General features: G+C 33.2%; 3 protein-coding genes across 3 annotated transcripts; all 3 read left to right on the forward strand.

Annotated features, from left to right (window-relative positions):
- The first annotated feature begins 2,099 nt into the window (after positions 1-2,099).
- LOC121217286 (uncharacterized) lies at positions 2,100-4,125 on the forward strand. Its single transcript, XM_041092807.1, has 4 exons — positions 2,100-2,525; positions 2,585-2,752; positions 2,912-3,362; positions 3,656-4,125. The coding sequence occupies exons 1-4, from the start codon at positions 2,100-2,102 to the stop codon at positions 4,123-4,125; spliced, it is 1,515 nt and encodes a 504-aa protein (XP_040948741.1).
- A 441-nt stretch (positions 4,126-4,566) lies between these two features.
- On the forward strand, positions 4,567-6,681 carry LOC121217287 (uncharacterized; the record flags this gene model as incomplete). Its single annotated transcript, XM_041092808.1, has 4 exons — positions 4,567-4,637; positions 5,146-5,309; positions 5,476-5,594; positions 6,193-6,681. Coding segments are annotated over exons 1-4 (843 nt in total), but the record flags the coding sequence as incomplete, so codon positions are not given.
- Positions 6,682-16,459: 9,778 nt separating this feature from the next.
- On the forward strand, positions 16,460-16,819 carry LOC107941984 (E3 ubiquitin-protein ligase SIRP1). Its single transcript, XM_016875620.1, has one exon. It carries the CDS (start codon positions 16,460-16,462, stop codon positions 16,817-16,819), a length of 360 nt encoding a protein of 119 aa, XP_016731109.1.
- Positions 16,820-20,604: the final 3,785 nt, after the last annotated feature.

Raw genomic sequence — 20,604 nt, forward strand, 5'->3', positions numbered from 1 at the left:
ATAATTACATGGTACACTTGTAATAAAATAAATATGCTGCTTAAATTAATAAGTAAAAGATTTTTTTTAATATATTATTAGTTAAAATAAAAGATATAAAGTAAAAGAAAGAAAGAAACAAAGAAGAAAAGAAACAGAATAGCTAGAAAAGAAGAGGGAAAGAGACGAAAACAGGAAGAAAAAGAAAATAAAAGGGAAAACTAAGGATTTAAAGCTTAGCAGAAAGTAAAAGGGAAAACTAAGGATTTAAAGCTTCAAGTTAATTGGTAAGCTAAATTTAGCCCTTTCCTCTTCATTTTGATATTTTAAAAGCTTTAAAACAAAATTTTGTTGAAGTTAAGTGGAGGTTATGGAAGTTCATAGGTTTTTGAACATGATTCATTTTGAACAAGTTGTTAAATTAGGGGTTTAGTTGATAGAATTTTTAGTTAGAATATATAAAAAGAATGATTTGTGAACTAAGTTGTAAGTTTTACATAATTGGGATTAAGTTATAAAAATTTTTTTTTGTTAAATATATAGGGTTTATGAAAAAAAAAAAAGTAAAAACTATAAGTTAGAAAATTAAATGAAAAAAAAAAAAAAAGTAGAGAAAATTGATAAAAATTAAAAGTTAATTAATTATTAGATAAATATAAGTGATTATTATTAAGTTAATTAAAAAATATTATAATATTAAAAGTGAAAATAATTATTATTTTGTAGTAACAAGAAAACGAGGCATCAGATCTAAGGAAAAGAAAAGATCGTTGAGAGTAAACGCGTATTCCGGGTTTTATTACTTAACTTAATCTATTTATAATGCTTTTTGAATTGTATTCATGAGACAATTCGAAATAAAAAGAAAATATTAAATTATGGATAGATTGGATACAAATGCATGCCTAGGATTTATTATGAGGATTTGTGTTCGCGAGAAGATACTATGTTATAAATGCTTCGTTATCGAAGAGGCATTAAATGCCTTATTGGTGGTTTGGAGGTTATAATACTGGTGTGTTTGGGATTTAATTATTTCGGGTGTGTTTAGGTTGGATATTTTGTGTGTTTGGGTGGAATCCGCGTATCTGTCAGAGTCCGAGCCTTGTTATAGGGTAATAATTGAAATGGAAATTTGAAAATGAGATTAGTTGATTTGACACTATTGAAAATATGAGAAAAATGTATGATATAAATTATGAATTGATTTAGTATGTAAATATTTAAATATATAAATTTCAGATTTATGGAATGATATATGAATATTTATATTTAGTTTAAAGTGATTTTTTTTAAAGACTATGGTCAATATTTGAATTTTATTATTATTAAATAGTTTAATTTATAGTAATACCACTGAGTATAAAATACTCAGCGTACGGTTGTTTCCGTGCGCAGGTTAAAAGGGTTAGTGTCTCGGTTCAGCATCCAGGACAATCCCGACTCCGACATAAAGATTTTGGTGATGTTTCTTCCTTTAAGAGAAAGTGGCATGTACATAGGATTTATAATAGTTATTTTGCATGTTATATAGTTTTGTTGTAAAGTAAGATATTATGTGTTTTGATGATTATATTAGAAAAATGGTATAAGTTTTTTTTAGCTTTGGTATCAAGTTGAAATGGCTTAGTTAGTTTTATGTGTTAATTAGAAATGATAATAGGATTTTATTTACTTAAGTTGTTATGTCTATATGTCAAGTAGGATTAAGTATATAAATGCCTTGGTTGAAATACTGAAATTGGGTTAGTTATGTTTGAAATTTTGCAGGGGGTTTAATGTAAAAATAAGTCGAAATGCTGCCGAAATTTTAAAAAAAAAATGAATGAAATCAATTAGTACAAATTTATAACAATTTATGAAGTATTTTAATATGTTGGTTGTTTATTTAGAATTATTTGTAAATTGTTTGATATGTCCGGTAATGCCTCGTAACCCTGTTCCGACGATGGTTTGGGGTTAGGGGTGTTACATTTTGTGGTATCAGAGCTATGGGTTTAGTCGATTCTCGGACTAAATCGGGCTCAGAATTGAGTTTAGATGTACATGCCACAATCGAGTCAAACTGAGTCGGGATTTTTGGATGCTGATATAATTATTTGTTTTGTTTTATAGTTAAAATGTCGAATGAACACGTGGAAGATGTAGATCAAGAAATGTATATCAGAGATAGAGAATTGGATGAAACAGAATCAGCTACACCGAGTGTAAATCCATTAGGTAACCAACCTAATATAGAACGGGAAAATGTTAGAGACAGAGATGACTCCCATTTACTGAGAATTATAGCTGATGCTTTGCAACGAGTAGCGGGAACTGTACCTGCTACGATATCTACTCCTACTACTAGACGGGCCCCAATCAAAGAATTACGAAAATACGGTGCTACTGAATTTTTGGGTTTGAAGGGAATTGATCCATCCACTGCAGAGAATTGGATGGAATCAACTAAACGAGTTCTACAGCAATTAGAATGTACCCCCCGAGAGAGCTTGATTTGTGCTGTTTCTCTACTGCAAGGAGAAGCCTATTTGTGGTGGGAATCTGTAATACGACATCTGCCTAAGAATATGTGACATGGGATTTATTTCAAAAAGAATTTCAGAAGAAATATGTTGGGGAGCTGTATATTGAAGATAAGAGGCAGGAGTTTTTGATGTTGAAACAAGGTAACCTGTCTGTTGTAGATTATGAACGTGAATTTTCCAGACTCAGCCGATATGCTTTTGAGTTTATACCGACAGAGCTGATAGTTGTAAAAGGTTTCTTCGGGGTTTGAGAGATGAGATCAGGGTACAGCTGGTGTCACATCGAATTACAGAATTTGTAGATTTAGTAGAGAGAGCGAAGATGGTTGAGCAGGTGTTGGGTTTGGATAAAAGCCTGAGATAGCTAGATCGACTGGGAAACGAGCTGGCATTACTATTTCAAGTCCTCTACCGAAAGATCCCGAGAATTCAGAGACAGTTGGAAGTCAAGTTTCAGATCAGATCGAGGAGATAAAAATCGAGGCAAACAGACTGCTGTTTCTACCGGTAGTGTAAAAGGACCTTCACGAAATATTGATATCCCCGACTGTGAACACTGTGGAAAGAAGCATTTGGGCGAATGTTGGAGGAAAACCCGACGATGCTTTCGATGCGGGTCTACAGATCATTTCATCCGGGATTGTCAAAAAAATGAAGGTGCTTTACCTGCAGCATCTCAGAGATCAGTATCTACTGCTAGAGGCAGAGGGTCAGGTAGAGGTAGTTCACTCTTAAGGGGAGGAAATATTAGGAGGAGCAGTGATATAGCTATTCAACAGTCTGAAGTGAAAGTACCCGCCAGAGCTTATGTTGTCAGAACACGGGAAGAAGGCGACGCCCATGATGTAGTAACAGGTATATTCTTACTATATTCTGAACCTGTTTATGCTTTAATTGATCCCGGATCTTCACACTCTTATATAAATTCAAAACTGGTTGAACTGAGAAAGTTAAAATCTGAAATGTCTAGAATTTTAATAGAAGTGTCTAGCCCTTTGGGACAAACTGTGTCTGTAGATAGAGTATGTCGGAGATGCCCGTTGATGATACATGATAAAATGTTTTCCGTTGATTTGTTGATTATGCCATTTGGGGATTTGATATAATACTGGGGATGGATTGGTTATCTGAATACGGGGTGATTTTAGATTGTTACAAAAAGAGGTTCGGTATTCAGACAGAGGATGGAGACAGAATTGAGGTGAATGGTATTCGTACTAGTCGATCGACACGTATTATTTCAGCAATCAAGGCTAGTAAATTGCTTCGACAAGGTTGTACAACATATCTAGCTTATGTTATTAATTCTGATTTGGTGGGTAGTCAGTGTAGTCAGATCAGAACTGTATGTGAGTTTCTAGATGTATTTCCTGAAGAACTACCGGGCTTACCACCTGACAGAGAGGTTGAATTTGCTATAGAAGTGTACCCGAGTACAGCACCAATCTCTATACCTCCGTACCGAATGTCGCCCACTGAATTAAAAGAGTTGAAGGTGCAGTTGCAGGACTTGCTAGATCGTGGATTTATTAGACCGAGTATTTCACCTTGGGGAGCTCCGGTATTGTTTGTTAAAAAGAAAGATGGATCAATGCGGCTTTGTATTGATTATCGGTAGTTGAACAAAGTCACAATCAAGAACCGGTATCCGTTGCCTCGTATAGATGATTTATTTGATCAGCTAAAAGGAGCTTCGGTATTTTCGAAGATTGATTTGCGGTCCGGGTATTATCAGTTGAAAGTAAAGAAAGTGATGTGCCGAAGACAGCTTTTCGTACAAGGTATGGTCATTATGAATTTTTAGTGATGCCGTTCGGATTGACTAATGCTCCAGCTGCTTTCATGGATCTGATGAACCGTATTTTTCAGCCGTATTTAGATCAGTTTGTGGTGGTTTTCATTGATGATATATTAGTTTATTCGAAATCAGAGTTAGAGTATGATCAGCATCTCAGAACTGTGTTACAGATTTTACGAGAAAAACAGTTGTATGGAAAGCTCAGCAAATGTGAATTCTGGTTATCAGAGGTGGTATTTTTGGGACATGTAGTATCGGCAGATGGAATCAGAGTTGATTCGAAGAAGATTGAGGCAATTGTTCAATGGAAGGCACCAAAGAATGTATCAGAGGTACGTAGTTTTCTTGGTTTGGCTGGGTATTACAGAAGATTTGTAAATGGGTTTTCGAAAATAGCTTTTCCGATGACCAAGTTACTACAGAAGAATGTTCCTTTTATCTGGGATGATCGGTGTCAGAGAAGTTTTGAGACATTGAAACAAATGTTGACAGAGGCACCGGTTTTAACTTTACCAGAATCGGGGAAAGATTTCATAGTGTACAGTGATGCTTCTTTGAATGGTTTGGGTTGTGTATTGATGCAAGATGGAAAAGTAATAGCTTATGCATCTCGACAGTTGAAGCCACATGAACGCAACTACCCGACACACGATTTGGAGTTAGCTGCTGTAATTTTCGCATTGAAGATTTGGAGGCATTATCTTTATGGTGAAAAATGTTACATATATACCGATCATAAAAGTCTCAAATACCTTCTGTCACAAAAGGAGTTGAATCTGAGACAGAGACGATGGATAGAACTTCTGAAAGATTATGATTGTGTTATAGATTATCATCCAGGAAAGGCAAATGTGGTAGCAGATGCATTGAGCAGGAAGCAGCGATTGAATTACGGGCAATGTTTGCTCGGCTTAGTATTAATGATGATGGAAGTTTGTTAGCTGAGTTAAGAGTCAAGCCAGTAATGTTTGATCAAATCAGAGCAGCACAGCTAAAAGATGAAAGTTGATGAAGAAAAGAGAATGATACAGTTTGGTATGGTGGAAAATTTTAGTATTGACGAGCATGATTGTTTGAGATTTCGGAATCGAATTTGTGTTCCAACTACTTCTGAGATTAAAGAGTTGATTCTTCGAGAAGCACATAATAGTATTTTTGCTTTGCACCCAGGTGGAACGAAGATGTATCGTGACCTACGAGAACTGTATTGGTGGCCAGGGATGAAGAAAGATGTAGTCGAGTATGTTGGTAAATGCCTGACTTGTCAACGGGTAAAAGCAGAACATCAGGTACCGACAGGTTTACTGCAGCCTATTAGTATCCCCGAGTGGAAATGGGATTGTATTACTATGGACTTTGTTACGGGATTACCGTTGTCAGCAAGCAAAAGAATGCTATTTGGGTGATAGTTGATAGGCTTACCAAGTCTGCTCACTTTATAGCAGTCAGAATTGATTGGTCACTACAGAAGCTTGCCGAAGTTTATATCCGGGAAATTGTTAGATTACATGGTATTCCGGTATCGATAATCTCAGATCGGGACCCTCGATTTACATCGAAATTTTGGAGGCAATTACATGATTCACTGGGAACTCGGCTCAATTTTAGTACTGCATTTCATCCACAAACTGACGGACAGTCCGAGCGGGTAATTCAGATTTTGGAAGATATGTTGAGAGCTTGTATTATCAACTTTACGTCAGGTTGGGAACGATATTTGCCATTAGCAGAATTTGTTTATAATAATAGTTTCCAATCTAGTATTCAGATGGCTCCGTATGAAGCACTATATGGTCGAAGGTGTCGATCACCAGTATGTTGGACAGAATTAAAAGAAATAAAAGTGATTGGGCCAGAATTGATTCAAGAGACAGAGGAAACAGTTAAAAGATTAAAGATAGACTGAAAGCCGCATTCGACAGACAGAAATCTTACGCAGATTTGAAACGACGAGATATTGAATATTCCGTTGGTGATAAAGTATTCCTCAAAGTTTCGCCATGGAAGAAAATTTTAAGATTTGGTCGGAAAGGAAAATTGAGTCCACGTTTTATTGGGCCGTATGAAATTGTGGAAAGAATCGGACCGGTTGCCTATCGATTGGCTTTACCTCCGGAATTACAAAGGATTCATGATGTTTTTCATGTTTCGATGCTTCGGAGATATAGATCGGATCCTTCTCATGTTATTCCCACTGAAGACATTGAAATTCGATCTGATTTAACTTATGAAGAAGAGCCGGTTCAGATATTAGCACGAGAAGTGAAAGAATTAAGAAATAAACGGGTTCCTTTAGTAAAAGTCTTATGGAGAAGCCATAGTGTGGAAGAAGCGACTTGGGAACCAGAAGAGACGATGAGAGCACAATATCCTCATCTCTTCTCAGGTAAATTTCGAGGACGAAATTTATTAAGGGGGGAGAAATGTAATGACCCAAAATTCACAAGCACCGAAAAAGTACATTATCGGGCCTCCATCTTAGTAAATTGAGTTCGAAAATAATTATTAGATATATTTATTAGACTAGTTGTGTGTTTAATTAGGTATTAATTGGGTGAATTTAGTTTAATTAAGAGAAATTAAAAAAAAAAGGACTAAATTGATCTAGGGGTAAAAGTTGAATTATAGATTAATAAAAAAAGGATTAAATGGCAATTAAGCCATTAATAAGAAATGGACGGTAAAGTGATAAAAATCTTAGATTTTTATGCTTTATATTATATTATATTATATTATATTATATTGTATTATATTAAAAAAAAAAAAGATGACAAATGTATGGTAAATATTGAAGACATGTGTAATAGTAATAATTACATGGGTACACTTGTAATAAAATAAATATGTGCTTAATTAATAAGTAAAAGATTTTTTTTAATATATTATTAGTTAAAATAAAAGATATAAAGTAAAAGAAAGAAAGAAACAAAGAAGAAAAGAAACAGAATAGCTAGAAAAGAAGCAGGGAAAGAGACGAAACAGGGGAAGAAAAGGGGAAAGAAAATAAAAGGGAAAACTAAGGATTTAAAGCTTCAAGTTAATTGGTAAGCTAAATTTAGCCCTTTCCTCTTCATTTTGATATTTTAAAAGCTTTAAAACAAAATTTTGTTGAAGTTAAGTGGAGGTTATGGAAGTTCATAGGTTTTTGAACATGATTCATTTTGAACAAGTTGTTAAATTAGGGGTTTAGTTGATAGAATTTTTAGTTAGAATATATAAAAAGAATGATTTGTGAACTAAGTTGTAAGTTTTACATAATTGGGATTAAGTTATAAAAGCCTTAAATTAGGGTTTATGTTGAATAAATGATGGAATTGAGGGTTTATTTGATAGAGTTTCTAGTTAGAGTTGATAAAAGGATTAAATTGTGAACTAAACTATAAGTTTTGAATTTTAGGGATTAAATTGAGGAAAATTCGAAATTAGTGAAAAATGCTGAAAAATTAGTAGATAAATTTGGATTTAGAAGGAATTTGAATAGAAATAGAGTGTTAATTAAGTTAGAAAAATAAGTAAGCTTAGTTAGAATTAAATTGGGAATAAGTAGGAATTGAATAAAAATTTTATTATTATTGTTAATATAATTATTATTATTATTTAATGATTATAATTAAAAGTGAAAATAATTATTATTTTCGTAGCTAACAAGGAAAACGAGGCATCAGCATCTAAAGGAAAAGAAAAGATCGTTGAGGAGTAAACGCGTATTCCGGGTTTGTATTACTATAACTTAATCTATTTAATAAATGCTATTTTGAAATTGTATTCATGAGACATTTAAAGGAAGGTAAGTATTAACATTTGAAATTAAGTAAGAATATGTGTATATTGAATTATATGTGAATTGAAATAATAGATGTTTTGTATTGATTGAATATTTGAAATTGTTGTGGAAATGAATTCGAAATAGGAAAAGTAAAATAATACCCTATTAACTTATCGGACTAGATTGGATACAAATGGCATGCCATAGGATTTGTAATGTGATGAGGAGATTTGTAGTTCGGCCGAGAAGATGACTATGTTATTAAATGCTTCGGTATATCCGAAGAGGCATTAAATGCCTTATTGGTGTGTTTGGGAGGTTATGATATACTGGTGTGTTATGGAGGATTTAAATTATTTCGGGTGTGTTTAGGTTGGATATTTTGGTGTGTTTGGGTGGAATCCGCGTATCTGTCAGAGTCCGAGCCTTGTTAATAGGGTAAATAATTGAAATGGAAATTTGAAAATGGGATTAGTTGATTTGACACTATTGAAAAATATGAGAAAAAAAATGTATGATATAAATTATGAATTGATTTAGTATGTAAATATTTAAATATATAAATTTCAGATTTATGGAATGATATATGAATATTTATATTTAGTTTAAAGTGATTTTTTTTAAAGACTATGGTCAATATTTGAAATTTTATTATTATTAAATAGTTTAATTTATAGTAATACCACTGAGTATAAAATACTCAGCGTACGGTTGTTTCCGTGCGCAGGTTAAAAAGGGGTTAGTGTCTCGGTTCAGCATCCAGGACAATCCCGACTCCGACATAAAGATTTTGGTGATGTTTTCTTCCTTTAAGAGAAAGTGGCATGTACATAGGATTTATAATAGTTATTTTGGCATGTTATATAGTTTTGTTGTAAAGTAAGATATTATGTGTTTTGATGATTATATTAGAAAAATGGTATAAGTTTTTTTTTAGCTTTGGTATCAAGTTGAAATGGCTTAGTTAGTTTTATGTGTTAATTAGAAATGATAATAGGATTTTATTTACTTAAGTTGTTATGTCTATATGTCAAGTAGGATTAAGTATATAAATGCCTTGGTTGAAATACTGAAATTGGGTTAGTTATGTTTGAAATTTTGCAGGGGGTTTAATGTAAAATAAGTCGAAATGCTGCCGAAATTTTAAAAAAATGAATGAAATCAATTAGTACAAATTTATAACAATTTATGAAGTATTTTAATATGTTGGTTGTTTATTTAGAATTATTTGTAAATTGTTTGATATGTCCGGTAATGCCTCGTAACCCTGTTCCGACGACGGTTTGGGTTAGGGGGTGTTACAAAACCACTTAATTTTAGGGTCTTACCACTTGAACTTAATTAATCATTTATATAACATAAATTACCATATCAAAAACTTTTTTAATACCAAATTTGACTCGTAAATGTTAAATAATAATATTTACGAACTTACTTGTTGAATTTGTGGCCCCAAAACCATTGTTTCTGACATTACTGAAAAACAGGCCGTTATAGGCACATAACTAATTTACAATGGTTAAAGAAGGGAGTGATTGAGCTTAACAAGCTCAGTAAATGCCTAGAATAACTATCATGCAAACAATTCATTAAGCATCAACGAAACAACCATATAGCCTAACCTTAAAGATCTAACTTTAGTGTTATAATATACTTACTCGTGCATTATTATTAGTTCTTTTACATGGTAAACATATTCACTTTTAAGCGTATATCCTATTACACATATAATCACCTAACATTCAAGCATATATCACAATATTCAAAGACAGGTTTATAGATAAATTGCATAATGGTCACATGTCATATAAACACATATCACAATACACACATATTCATAATTTAAGATAATTTGGCACTTGAGCTATGAAACATAAAAGAGAGCTCTATCATCACTCATTAGATACGCGGATCTCCAGCACACCAAACATAGACTCATAGAGTCAAACATATCCCAATGTAGCATAAAGCTAACACTCTCCTTATTTCCCTTCTCATGTCTTGTTGAATGAAGCTTATCTCACATTCCCTTATCCTTCCAACATGTCCCAGGGTCTCAACGCTTAAAATCACTGTACATATAGGTGAATTCTCACAATCCTATGGCATGTCAACTATATCCAATGGTTCTAAGATCACAATGTCAATATATTCAAAGCCAATCACATATCACTTATTGATTATCCTTGCACAATCACTGCATATTTTCATCTTTTAGCAAAACACTATCACTAACATTTAACATGTACATATTTGCACCTTCACAACAGTTATCATAACCACATATCACATGTTGTAGCATCTCATTTCAATTCACATATTCACAAACACATAAACATTTTGTTCACAAGATAACATAGGTATGAGAAAGCTTACACTTGGAATTTAGAGTAGGGGTTTAGGCTACTACTAAATTATCAAATAATGCATTGAAACATGTCCACAAGTAATTATTCCAAACACTCACCAATTACGCTTTTGCCAAAAAGCCGAAAGCTCAAACTATTTTGTCCTTACCTTTATGTCTACTCGTAGAAGGTTCTATCGAATCCGAAACTTCAACACAACAAATTCACACAACAATACATCAAAACATCAGTCAATGACTCATTACAAGAATACAAAACATAAGCCTAAACTAAATTCCCATGTAACCAAAACCTTTAACATGGCAAACTTTAAATCCGAATATCTCAGTCTATACTTAATCCTAAAAGCACATCCTCATTTATTGAATTAAAAAAAAGTGTTTAAATAACCCTAGTTTAAGTTAAGCATAAAACTACTATAAATAGAGACACACTAAAGCTTGGAGTTACCATTGGAAGAAGAAGAATTTTTCAACCAAATTGGCTTTTATTAAGATTTTGAGCTAGCTACCAAGAATGGGTATTTTTTCTTCAACATTGTATATATGTTTATTTATAATTATTTTATTGTCTCATTCATGCATGCATGCAAAAATTTGTTCTTTAGTAGTCGATATTGAGACTCGAACTCATATTATAATTTTATAACATAATTGTTTTATTTGAAAATACAGATTTTAAAGATAAGTTAGGAAAGAATATATATGGTAGTGATGGTATGTATCACAGTGGTGTTTGTGATATTGCTTTTAATATATATGTGTTTCACATGGTGTGAAGAAGATCAAAAGCAACAAGCAAAACTAGTTGCACCAGCAGAAAAAAAGAAGGAAGAAGAATCTGAAGCTGAAGCTGAATCATAGAGTATTTTTGATATTATGTATGTCCTTTTTATGGTCCATGTTCGGGTTCATGACTGTTTCTTCCAACAATATTGTCTCCAAAGTTCGAACCTACAGCTGAACCATAGAGTATTGTCGAGGAACAAATATATTATTATTAGTATCTTATAAATTTATTTTCATGTGAGAAAAAATAATAAATAAGTATAAGGTTAATTTTTAGTATATACATTACATATGAGTAGAGGTGATCATGGGCCGAGCTGGGTTCGGGCCGGGCTTAGACAAAATTTTAGGCCCATTTTCTAGGACCGAGCCCAGCCCGACCCAAAATATAGGCCTAAAAATTTGTCCAAGCATGACCAAAAAAAAATTACTAAGCCCGAGCCTGGCCCGGCCCGACCCATATTAAATTTTACAACACCAAAAGGGTTAGGGATTTTGAAGCTTGATTTTGGAATTGGGAAAAAAGGAGGGCACGACCTGATGACGAAAGTGAAACATGAAAGTTAAAAAGTATAATTGATTAAAAGTAAAAATATATATATTTAATATATAATTCGGGCCGGGCTGGGCCCAGGCCAAAAAAGTTTTTTACCCAAACCCATATTTTGAGCCTATATATTTACCCGAACCCTCCCATTTTTTAGGCGGGCCGTCAGGCTGGGCCGGGTAGCCCAACCCATGATCACCTCTACATATGAGCTAGATCATTTGTAACCCTTTTTTTCCTCGTGTTTTTCATTCCCTAATTTCATTTAATTAATAAAATTTTGATTTTTTCAAAAAAATGCTTATTATTTTTATTTGGGGTGTGAAAATAAATATTCCTACAATATATTTTACCTCTATTCATAATTCACTGTAAATAAACTTTCATATGACTTATAGTACAATTAAGTCTATAGCGATAAATAATTTATCCGTTAATGTATATCAAACTTTTTTTTTTATTTAGACGCTCCTAATATTATTCGAGGCTAGCCTACCTCTCTCCCAAGTCCCAAGTATACCATCTGCCATTAAACCCCAAATGGTCAATTCACATTCCTCCAAGACATTACGAAAATTCTTCATTGACTTTTTGACCGCGTACGGCCTCCTCTTTTCTCAAAAGAGAATAATATTTCGTTAAAATCGCCTACCACCGGCCATGGCAGCAATTGATCCTATCCCATCTGGCAAATAAGGTCCCACATTCTAATTATGTTACGTTCATCATCCTTGATAACTACATCAATGTGGAAGTTTGAGAAACTACGCAAGCTCACCAAGAAACCATTTTTCCAACCCAACGATAAACCGCCTTTAGAGCCCAATGCCCCTACATCGATACCATTCTAAAATCCACACTTCTAACACCTTCAATTTTCTTTGCACTAATTTTTGTTTCAATGAGAAAAAAAATCTGGGGAGAAACTTCTCTCAGCTTGTTCCTGAGATGATTCACTGTCTGCAGTCTCCCAAACCACGAACATTCTAGCTTAATTTTTTCATTGTGCCCGACCGCCCTGCTTGGCAGAGCTAGTCAATATCTCATGGCGTTCTTCTGTTTCACCTTCGAGAACAGCAGTAGAAGACTCACCCACTGTTCGTTGCCTTTTTTTCCTTCAACAATTGGAATCGGGTTCTCTTCTCCATCCTAAGATAATTCCATTGCTCCACTAACATTTGGGCCTCCCATATTTGGCCCATTTTCCATGGATTTTATCAGTGGCCCACTCCTCTCACCTCCCATAATTTTTGCACCACTTAGATTATGATTGAGTTTTTGATAAGGAATAACCAATCCATCCCTTAAAAACCGCCCATGATTCCCATCATCCCTTGAATTACTCATTGAAACCCCACTTTCCTTTTCTACTTTCGAGGTGGTCGAACCATCAGGCTCACATAACCACCGACTAAGACCAACCATTCTTCTTTTCATCGAAGCCAGCGAAGAAGCATCCCACCCAAAGGTAACACAGCTCGAAACAATCCTAACCCAAACTGGGCAAAAGTTTTCACCGTGACACAGTTTGCCACACAAGAAACGGAAAAGACTTAACTTTTCATATTGAAATCAAGCGTAAACAATTCGATCCTTGCCAGCTAACATTTTTTTTCCTTTTTAGGGGCATTCTGGTATCTATCTGAGCTTTGATCCGCATATACCTTCATGATCTTATTACTGAAATTGAAGTGCCATATATTTTATAACCCCCCAAAAAATTTTCAAACTGGCATGCCACAGAACCTGGGGAAGATCATGAATCTAGACCTAAAAATTAGCAAAATCCAAGGGGACAGTCATGGGGTCATCACATCTTTCGAATCAGGATCAGATGGTTGTTAAAACACCAGGGTGTACCTTCCAACATCCTGTTCAGGTCAACAGCATAAAAAATTGAAACAAATAACTTTTACCACCAAGATTCGTAATAGAAATCTCTCCTATTGGATGCCACAAATCAGCTATCGTATTTCACAGTGAAGGAAAATGAACCACATTGTCAATTAAGCATCTTCCCACCACACAGAACTTGTAATCTTCTTCCATAACAGCCGCTGCTTCCTTGAAAGCATCCTCCTTATCGTCAATTATGTGGAGATTTGCTAGATCCTCCTCCAAAACTAGATGAAAAGCGTCTGGAACACCAAAACAATAATCCCACCAAAAGAAAACGTGTCAAAAGTGACAGACGAAATTTCTGGCCAACCGGCTTGGGTAAATTTTTTAAAAATCTTATAACGATTAGATTTTGATAGGTCGGTATTGTTCTCTTCTAATAAATTTTTTACAAATTTAAAATTTTATAACTTTAAAATAATTTTTTTTATAATTTTTAAATTTTAAAAGGGCTTAATTAATTTTTTTAACTTGTTACTAAAACCTTTACAATCAACATTACATAGGAGTTATTTTGTTTAAGATCTCGTGTTTACATTGTAGGGTTTTAAGGTTTCTTTATAATTAATTATTTTTAATTATGCTTAAAGAAAATTATTAATATTTATTTATAAGTCCTCCTCATATTCTTATTCACTAATGGTGCATAGGATTTATGCACCGACAATACATCAAATATTCTTCCACAAATTATTATAGATTATAGATAAATAATAGAAAGTTTGCACTGATAATATAACCCTAAATTATTTGATACACTATTAATATATAGAAACAATGCCAAGATATAAATAGAGGCCTGTCCCTAAAAATGGTGGGGATTTCATTTTATTTTCATTAAAAATTATGAAATTATAAGCTAATATAATAGTTGAATTGCATTCTAAACCCCTAATGTGATAAAACTTCAATTTATTTTCTTTAAAAATTATGAAACAATAAATTAATATAATTATTAAAATTATACTTTAATCCCTTAAAACTTACAACTTAGTTTCGATCCCTTTAAAAATTTTGTTAGCTGGGGAAAGGCCAAATTTGATTTTGACTTCACAATCAACGTCAAAAAGAGTAACACTTAAACCAATGAGTCATTGACATTTTTATCTAAGGCAAATATTTTGAATCTTTAAGCATGTAAATTCGATTCCCTTTATCTGTAATACAATAGGTGGTCTTCAATCTTAATAAGTGCGTATGCTATAAATGAGTTCCATTAGGTTCTTTTCAAAATTTTCATCCGCAGTACTTTATACTAGTTTAATTCTTAATTGTAATCATTTCGGCATAATTATTTTATGGGGAATTTGAAGGACCACAACTGGTATTTTGGGCACTGCAGCTGCAAGTGTTTGAAGTGTTTTTCCTGGTCGTAGGTGAAACCAGAAGCTTTACATGGTGACGGGTAGTTAAGGACTTTGAAATGGAAGGTTTCGTGAGAGAGAAAGTGTAGGGAAATGGAAAGGCAGCCATGGAATTTAAGCTCAACTGTAGTTCCAAAAATTTCTGTCGTCCAAGCTAAACAAGATTCTACTGGTTTTAGAGATCGACAATTCGTAGCATAGTATGGAGTATGTATGAAGTAATCCTCGAATTCCTAAAGCTACAAGTGGATTATAATAAATGGCTCATAGGTTTCCAATTCCTAGTCGAAATCGGAGTTCATTCCACTTATAAATTCTATTACAACAATTGGAATATTTATAATATAGCCCTTTAACAAATGGCATTTCCTCTTTCTAATCCAATACTTTTAAACCGCCACTGACGTCTTATAAAATAGTATTACGATAACTAGAAACTTATCTGATTTCTTAAAGCTTTCTTTCTTCTCAAGTTTAAACTTAGTCTGGTTGCTTTAAAGCTCTCTTGTTTCTGAAGTTTTTCTTAATGGCTTCAACCCCATACGAGTATGATATCTTTCAGCAGCATACTTTTGAAGACAACATCATCTCGCAATCTCATGATATTGCTGTTGTTCCAATAGGGTCGGAAGCGAGTAAATTATTGTACTAAAAAATCACACAAAGTTCAATTCCCAGGGAAGAGAGGTGGATCACATGGATCTCTTAAATACCAAGTCTTTCCTTAGACAGAATATCCCTTCTATAGTAATTTAATAGCACAATTAAATACTACTATTATACCCTCAAATATTGAAAGAAAAATAGGACAAGAAAGAACACAAGAGATTTAACGAGGTTCAGTAAATTATACCTACGTCCTCGGGCACTAACACCAGATGATAACTTTACTATCTCCAAAGTATTACAAACAAATAGAATTCCTTAAGAATTCTCAAATGGGAGAAGAGAGAAAACTAAGAAAGAAAGATTGGTTGGGATGATTGAAATGAGAAATGAGAAGGCCTATTTATAGTTGAGGTTTAAGGACCAAACAATAAATAGCCCATTATCTCAAGGACCAAAAAAAAAATTATCCCATGCCACTTTTTCAAAGTCAACTTTAGGGTGCTAAACTTGCACCACTTTGTATTGTTTGCCATTAATGTTGTCTCCCATTAATGTTAACAATTGCTTCCCAATTCATCAATATTGAATTAACCATTGACTTTGTTTTCATACCCGTCCACCATGACTTCTCAGCAGACATCTCGACCATCACCAACCATACGTCCTTACGAGAAACCTTTCGTTTCGAGCTCGACATTCTGGAAAACCACTACCTGTTTGACCAAGTTCTGTTTCCCACGTTTAGAAGACTCCGGATCAACACGGCCTCCCTTGCTTATCACAACTTTGTTAATGAAATTTTTGTACGTGGGATGCGTAGCATAGGAACTAATCGGGAAGTCTTGCCCTTGCGATCAGTAATACATGTCTCCATTGTGGACAGTGACGGGGTTTTGATGGGAAGAGCTTTGGCTGAATCGGTATTGGAGTTTGAAAGCAGTAACTATGGTATGGTTCCGGCTAAAGAGTCATTGGTTAAGGAGATGGTAAGGATGGTAAGAGTAGAAGATGAAGACCAAAAAGATTGCATGATATGCTTGGAGGAGCTCAAAGTTGGGTTTTATGCTTCTCGGATGCCTTGTTCTCATACTTTTCATGGGGATTGCATCGAAAACTGGCTGAAGCAGAGCCATTATTGTCCTATTTGCCGGTTCGAGATGCCAACAAATTAGGCTTAGATATCAACTTTTCATTCTTTCATTTATTTCCTCTGTTATTGCATAACTTTTGTTAAGATTTAGTAATTTGTTGGAGCTGTAGATGATAGTTTATGCAAATATAAAACTTAAAAGTACAGTATGAGAAAAAGAGATTGATTGCAAGCATTATAATATCTGCAAACGTTTGAAAAAAAAGTAGTAATAAGAACGAAACCAGATATTATAAAAGAAAACCAAATATTAAATGCCTTCTACAATGATATAATAAGAAACCCAGTATGGTGATGTTTGCATTGTCCCTTGAACATCTGCGAAAATAGTTTGATGAAATAACACTTAATTACATGGAATAAATAGTGCAGTAAGTATTAGAAAGTAAAGAATTCAATAAGCATTAGTTACCCTTATTTCTTTGATATTAGAAGCATTTCGAATGGAATTTCGAGGAGTAATATTTATTCTTTTCCTTTTTCTTCTACTTGGAGTTGATTCCAATGCCTTCCCAATGAATAATTTGATAAGCAAATTGCCAGGACAACCAGATGTCAATTTCAGGCAATTTGCTGGATATATTGAAGTGGATGAAAATGTTGATGGTCGAAGTCTTTTTTTACTATTTTGTTGAAGCTGAGAAAGATCCCTTAACCCCTCACAATTTGGTTAACTGGAGGCTAAGTTCTTTAAATTCCTTTTATTGTAGTTTCTGATGTTATGTGGATTTCCTAGTAGGTATCCTATACTAATGAGTTAGAAAAAGTTCACCATGAGCCACTTAAAGCCAAGGGGAAGCTAGGGCTTCGGCCCCATCGGTTCAATGTTACAAGTTCTTTTTTAGCCTCTCCAAAAAATTTTTATTTAAATTTAACCCCCTTTAGCCCCTTTGAATGGAAACATTATCACTTTTTGCCCCTCGTTAGATAGTAATGATTCAATTTAGCCCGTTTTCATGCAAAGGTTTTAGGTTTATGTCCATCCCTAGCACTAAATTTATAGCCTTGATCTGACTACGATTTTTTAACTCATCTGAAAAGCCATACCTTTAAACATATACTAAATACTTGTCGAATTACACTAGTAATTACATTAGATCAAACCATTACTCTATTTTTCTAGCTTTACTTAAGCCTGGCCGACAAGTTTGTTTGATTACTCACATACAATAAAATCTTTTGTGTAATACTATTCAGGACCAGGGTGTTCTTCAGTTGGAGATGCCTTTGGAAGTGTTGGTCTTTTCATTGTTACGACAGATGCTCATGGTCTCCAAACAAATTCCTTTTCTTGGAACAAAGGTTGTCTAATTTCCTATGATTATTTTTTTATTGATATTTTGCGTGTGTGTGTAAGTATATTAGTTTCATAGTTATTTCTTTCATATCCATATAAATTCATCAGAAAATATTAAATGTGTTAGAACCATAAAATATTACACAACGTCTAGTTTTCATTGTGTTTAAATGAATTGCATTGTCTTTCTTATATATATGTACATTTTTCTATTTCCATACTATATAAAATTCTGTCTAATATATGTTTTAGTGTCAAATCTATTGTTCATCGACTCCCCTATTGGATCTGTATGGTCATATTCAAACTCAAGTATTGATTATAATAACGGAGATGACAGCACTAGTAAGATCAGAATGTATATTCTTCGTTATTAAATAAAATGGTTTGGGTATTATATATATTGATATTTTTTAATTATTTGTTTCGTACAGATAAAATATTACTTACATTCATGCAAAAATGGTATGAAAAATATCCAGTCTTCAAGTCCAAAGATCTGTATATAGCTGGATCAAGTTTTGCAGGTGAACAATTTCTTTTGTTTTTCTTTCTCTCATTTGGTTGTACATCAACATATTTTTAATACACCAAAATATACTTAATGACTAGCGAAACAAAATATAATGTGATCTCTAGCATGTAGTTTTTTTTCTCTAATATATATTCTATCAAGCATGCAACATTATTTTTTTAGATTCAAACTCAAATAATTAATCAAATTTCTTACTAAATTAACAATTGTTTTTTTTAAATAATTCAAAAAAAAAATACATGAATTCATAAATTATTTTTTTAACATACTTCTTGAATTGAATAAAAAATATGACAATCAACTTATCTCGACTTAATACCAGTAATGAATAAGTCTCTATGCAACAATACAAACAATATAACATGTTCATTACTTCAACTAAATTTGTGGATTTTTATTTTTAGGACACTTCGTACCAAATCTTGCTAATGCTTTGCTCGACGACAACAAGCAATCCAAGAAGTCCAAATTTAATCTCAAAGGATTGGTTGTAAGTAAAACAGTATCTAATTAGTCAAATTTAATTTCCACTTTAATGCATATTTGCATAGAAGGATTAGTTAGAAATGTTCATGGTTGATTAACTTGCCTAATTCGAGAAGGCTTGGATTTATTAGATTGGATTAGGATACCGACTTCTACGTTTAGGATCAAATCATTATGACTTTGATTATTGTTCATTACTGACATCATAGACAATAAATTTTCATTTAAATTAAGTATCGACACTAACATAAAAAATTTAAAATTATCCTGAAATACTTTTAGGAACTTTATTGGGCCCAGATAGAACAAAAATAACATGTGTTGCAGCTCAACTCTCCAGTAAACATGCTTAGGTTCAATTCAATGTTAATTTAAAGATTTTGTTGTGAACTTTATTTTATTTTTTTAATTGTAACTATTTTGAACAGTTGGGAAACCTAATGCTTTGTAAAAAGCTAGACGAAATTGCAAAAATTGATTTCTTTTTCTCTCGGGAGATGATAAACAGCTCGTTGTATAATGAAATCAAGAAAGAATGCAATGCCATTGATGAAAATAATTCCTTTTCTAGCATCAAAACCACTTGGAGCGCAAAATGCAAAAACCTTGTGTTCGAGGCCGATTTGGCTGCTTTCAAGACCGATGCTCATAATTACTCCCCGCAGAAGCTATTTGATGTCTTTCGCCCTCCTTGCGCTGAAAATGAGCTAAATTTGAACTTAACAAAACATGTTTTCATTTATTTCTTTACATTATTCTTACTTTACTTCAATTTGATGCTACAACTAACATAAGTTCCTATAGAATCGAATTAACTAATCAATTGAGTAAAATTAATTTTGTGTTAGTTTTCTTTTATTGGTTATATCAAAAGAGTAAAACTTTATATTTTGGTCCAGTTTCCTATAGTTGGCACAGAAGTAGACATGTGCGTTCCATTAAGGGTGCAATTTTACTTTAATATCCTAGAAGTTCAAAAAGCTTTCCACAGGAACTGAACCAACTTGTCATATAGATGGTAAATTTTGAAACTAAATGAACTTTCCCCCCGATATGTTCTTATAATTACTTTTAGAAATTATTTTAAATTCAAGATTTAAGACTCGCGGTAAATTTTTCTATCTCCATATTGTCACCTCTTTCTTAAGAAAAATAAATAAATTACTTGTTTTATTGAGGTGAACGTTGTGTAAAATTTGTTAACCTTAAAATTTTCATTATATGTGACTCTAATTTATTTAGAGCTAATTTTAAATACAGCGAAGCTGATAAGGACCTTGACATGCTTCCTGCGCTTAAAAACCTTCTTCAACAATCTGTTCCCATTACAATATTCAGGTTGGTGTTGACACCATTTTTTTGATGAAAACGGGGTCAACTTGGATTTGAAAATGAAAACGAAAAAAAAAAACGGGAGTCGCCACCAATCTTTTTTTGATGAGGTGTGATTGGGTCACCTCGTAAAAGTGGTTGTTTTTAATAAACAATT

Source organism: Gossypium hirsutum, chromosome D05, assembly GCF_007990345.1.
Source record: "Gossypium hirsutum isolate 1008001.06 chromosome D05, Gossypium_hirsutum_v2.1, whole genome shotgun sequence".
Classification (NCBI taxonomy): Eukaryota; Viridiplantae; Streptophyta; class Magnoliopsida; order Malvales; family Malvaceae; genus Gossypium; species Gossypium hirsutum.